This window comes from Vigna unguiculata, chromosome 8 (assembly GCF_004118075.2).
Source record: "Vigna unguiculata cultivar IT97K-499-35 chromosome 8, ASM411807v1, whole genome shotgun sequence".
Classification (NCBI taxonomy): Eukaryota; Viridiplantae; Streptophyta; class Magnoliopsida; order Fabales; family Fabaceae; genus Vigna; species Vigna unguiculata.
This window is the reverse complement of record NC_040286.1, coordinates 5,747,841-5,752,237: the sequence shown is the minus strand read 5'-3', so window position 1 is coordinate 5,752,237 and position 4,397 is coordinate 5,747,841. Positions and strand designations below refer to the sequence as shown.

At 32.9% G+C, this 4,397-nt stretch overlaps 1 protein-coding gene across 1 annotated transcript; it reads left to right on the top strand.

Moving 5' to 3' along the window:
- Positions 1-1,454: 1,454 nt before the first annotated feature.
- LOC114195266 lies at positions 1,455-3,088 on the top strand. The gene has a single exon (XM_028085671.1). It carries the CDS (start codon positions 1,613-1,615, stop codon positions 2,621-2,623), a length of 1,011 nt encoding a protein of 336 aa, XP_027941472.1. The 5' UTR covers positions 1,455-1,612; the 3' UTR covers positions 2,624-3,088.
- Positions 3,089-4,397: the final 1,309 nt, after the last annotated feature.

Below are 4,397 nucleotides of genomic sequence, written 5' to 3'. Positions count from 1 at the left end.
GACCTAAATTATATGTTATTCATAGTTACTGTCATAAAAAAATATTATGATATTTTAGTAAACAATAGAGTATGCTACATCAATTACTAATTTAACTATAATGCATGATATGTACGTATATATTCATTAACATATCAACTTATGTGATACACGACAAACGAATAAAATGTTTACAACGCGTTTTTCTTCACTTTTGGTTATAGTTTTTCCTTTTCTTATTAGTATTCCAAATGTTTTTCTATTTGTCTCTTTATTCCTCTTATATCTTAGATTTTGTTGATATGTTATAAGAAATTCTTTTAATCCTTTTTTTATTTATCAACTTCTATGTCTTTCATGTTAAAATCTATTGCAACTCTTTTATTATATGGTTAGATTCCTTTCTCCCAAAATAATTTTATTTTTAAAGTTCCTCTTAACTTTAGTTTATTTATAATCTCTTACTCAGTTTATTTATTTATTTATTCTGGACATGCTGAAATTCCATGTCCGCAAGCTGATTCAAAATTATATATTCATTCAAATCTTCTTTTAAGTATATATGGTCTCTCATAGATTTTACAAAATTTATTTTTTATTCATTTAAATGTAAATGCAAGTATATATTATTCATTTAACATTAATTATAATGGATTGAGATAATAACATTCAACATGTGTAAAATATAAATATTTTAGTAATATATAGTTAAACAATTTAGAAAATTCCATGTTCACACTAAATCAATTTCTTATCCTTTCCATCCACTTCCCATTGTTTACAAAATTTGTGTTTCTTTACCATGGAACCAAAACACAGTTGTATTGTATCACTCTTTCTTAATGAAATTCAGTAGTAAAGCTATAATTTTCATTAAACTTTTAACTAATAAAGAATAATGTAGAAAAAAGTGTATATCAAAATAGTATTATTTATGTTCCAATATAAGTTCTTTGACTAATTCATATGGATTAAAAAAATCTTTACTTTAATTAATAACATTAATTTTTGTAACCATTCATAATATTATTTAAAACAATATTGTCATTAATTTATTAGACCAAACAATTAAAAATCACATGAAATTAGACTCCAGTTAAATGAATTTTTAGTCCAATGGACTAAAGAAAACCCCGTTCACTCACATCTGTATGTTTTGACTTTTTTGTTTTCCAAATTAATTGATACTTTAGAAATTAAAAATTGCAATGCAATAATATTTTAGTTAAAATTAAATATTCTTTAAGATTTAATATTCATTGTACTTAAAATCTATAAATACGAGAAAAAAATATTGATTTATAACATTTAACGGTCAGTGACTATTAAAATTGTAATATATTTTTGATAAAAACAATTAATTCAAAAACCAATTCATTTTAAAAAAAGACAAACATTTAAAAAGAAAAGAAAAAAGGTTCTATATATAGTGACATAATTTTGTTTAAGATTCTTCTCCCCCAAACAACCCAACCCCCATTAACTCCCTTTCATACTGCAACCACACACTTTCAAATCACCAAAAACCTAACACCAAACGAATAAACAAACAAACAAACCCAAAAAAAAAAAAAAAAAAAAAAAACCTTAAAAACAAAACACAAACTCAAACCAAACCACAGTTTCTCATCAAATGTTCTTCTCTTCCCTCTCTTCCTGCTTCCGCTCTTCCCAACCCACCACCCTCCACGACGCCACGCTCTCCACCATCCTCACCACCTTCATCTACCACACCCAAAACGGCTCCATTTCGCTCACATGGTCACGCTCCATGTTGGGTCGTTCCCTTCACGTCCACCTCCACGACCACTCCTCCTTCCACCTCCACCTCAAGCCCTGGAACAAAACCGGTTCCAAGAAACTCTCCCACAACACGCTCTTCCTCTGGAACCTAACCAAAGCCAGGTTCGGCTCCGGACCCGAACCTCTCTCCCGATTCTACCTCGCCCTCCTCGTTGACCACACCAACCTCACCCTCCTCGTCGGAGACCTCACCCCAAAAACCAGACCCCACAGACCTAACACCAACGCACAACAAGTTCTCCTTCTGAAACGGGACCACGTCCACGTGGCGTCACACCGCAGCAGGGTGTACCAGACAAAGAGCATACTCGGAGGTAAGGTTAGGGAAATCCAAATAGACTGCGACGCTTGCAGTAGCGAGGAGGAGGGTCTGAGGTTGGTTTTCTGTGTGGATGAGGAGAAGGTTCTGGAAGTGACGCGGTTGAAGTGGAAGTTCAGAGGGAGCGAGCGTGTGGAGGTGGATGGTGCCCACGTGCAGATCTCGTGGGACGTGCATGATTGGCTTTTCGAAAAGGATAAGGATCACGGTTGTAGTAATTACAGCAGTGATGTGAGTGGCAACAGTGATGGTGGTAATGGTAAAAACGAGGGACATGCGGTTTTCATGTTTAAGTTTGAGAACGACGAGGTAGGAGGTGGGAGTGGGAAGGAGGTGGATGTCGGGTGGTCGAGTGGGGAGTGGAAGAATGGAAAGAGTTGGTCGTCTTCTTCGCTGTCGGTTTCTTCTTCTGTTGGGTCTTTTGGTGGGAGTTCCTCTGTCATGGAATGGTCCAGCGTGGAGGAGAATGAATTGGTGGTTCCTTTTGGTTTTTCTTTGGTGGTTTATGCTTGGAGAAAGTAAAAACTTAATGGGTTTTATTTTTCTTTTTCTTCCCTGAGAAAGGTTAATTGGATCTTATGAGAGTGTATAGAAGAGTATATGTGTTGTTTAAATTGGTCTTTAGCTTTTGAGTGTTTCGGAAAACTAAATATGATTATTTGACTAGTATATGAACTATACAAAGATAAGCTCTTTAGTCAAGAGTTTGATCCACAATTCACTCTATCTGTTGGTAGAGATAAACTTTTTCTTTGAGAGTTTGAAGAAAAATCAGTTCTTTCTTTATGAAGATTAGTCTTGTGATTTTCAGTCGAAAGATGGGAGATACTGTGAATGTCCAAAGAAGTTCTTGAAGCTAGAATGGAAGATGGAAGATACTGAAAAAAGGTTGGTGACATGATAGAGTGAAATGTTCTCGATTGAAATTTATTGCAGTTGCTATTTGCACACATTCATTGAGTGAGTAATTTGGCATCTTTAACCAAAGATTAGAGTTGTTGACACTTTCAAATTTTGAATGTGTTTGAAGTTTGAGTACTAATGACTAACTGGTTAGAAGTTAGAATTTGGGATGTGGGGTTGTCTTTGCACACTAACACATTTGTTTGGTGGATATATATATATATATATATATATATATATAACAAGGGAATGAGAATCTTTTGGTGGGTTTGTGTACTTGATGTACATCTAACATATTTGTTTAGAGGAAGGACTTGTTTGTTTGCAGTGTAATTTTTCTTATTGATGCTCCGTTCGGATTCTTTTGGATGGAATTGCTGAAGAAATTTTCTAAATAATAATAATAATGATAATAATATTATTATTAGTTAGATTGTTATTATTATGAGGGTGGGTATGTGTTTGTGATGGAACTTTTTACTCGTGATGTGCACGCCAAATGTTCGACCAAATGACGGCATGTGAGTTAGGAAATTTTCTTTTCTTTGTTGGTGCGTTTGCATTTGGCAGTTCAATAGCGTGTTGCCTAAAGCGACTGGTACTAACGGCCAATTTGGTTGACCCATTCCAACCAAGAATCAATTATATTCAATCCAATGGTTCATATTTGGTTGACGGCACACAAAAATTGTGTACTTTTCCTCAAGGGTTAGTATATATCTTTTTTCTTTTGTTTTTCTCTAAAGAGTAAAGCTCATGCTTTATATTGTTTAACCCCTTACAAATTTAAGGCTATTTAAGTTAGTTGTAAAAAGAAATTCACTAACAAAAGTTAGATTGATTCAATTAAAGTGTTAATGAATTTGTACCCGTATAATTTGATATTACCACTCAGTTTTATTTGAAACCAAACTCTAATTCAAGTATAAGTCAAACGCGAGTGTTAATTGGTGATAGAAAGGTCCTATTTATACAATAATATCAGTATAACAAACATATGATAAAACATGTTAAGACTAATGAGAAAGATACGTGAATAGTTCTTCTCACTGCAAAGAGGTCAATTAGATCGTTTCACCAGATAGTTCAGGTCTCGATAGACACTAAGTTGTGTTTGTTTTCAGCGATGAAAATAGAACAAACATGAATTCGCAATGAAAGTTGAAATTTCAATGCAGAAAAACAGATAAATCGAGACATTTTTTTTTTTTAACTTTCTTTGCACTTGTGCGATCGAAGAAACAGGGTAAACGTAATGAAATATATACAATATATTTTTATAATAAAATAATATAACATAATAGAAATGATAAAATATAAATTATTATTAATTGTGATAAATAATAATAATAATAACAATATAATAATTATTATTATTCAATTTTATCATTTA

Coding starts and splice junctions, on each gene's coding strand:
- LOC114195266 (XM_028085671.1), top strand. CDS start 1,613: ATGTTCTTCTCTTCCCTCTCTTCCTGCTTCCGCTCTTCCCAACCCACC.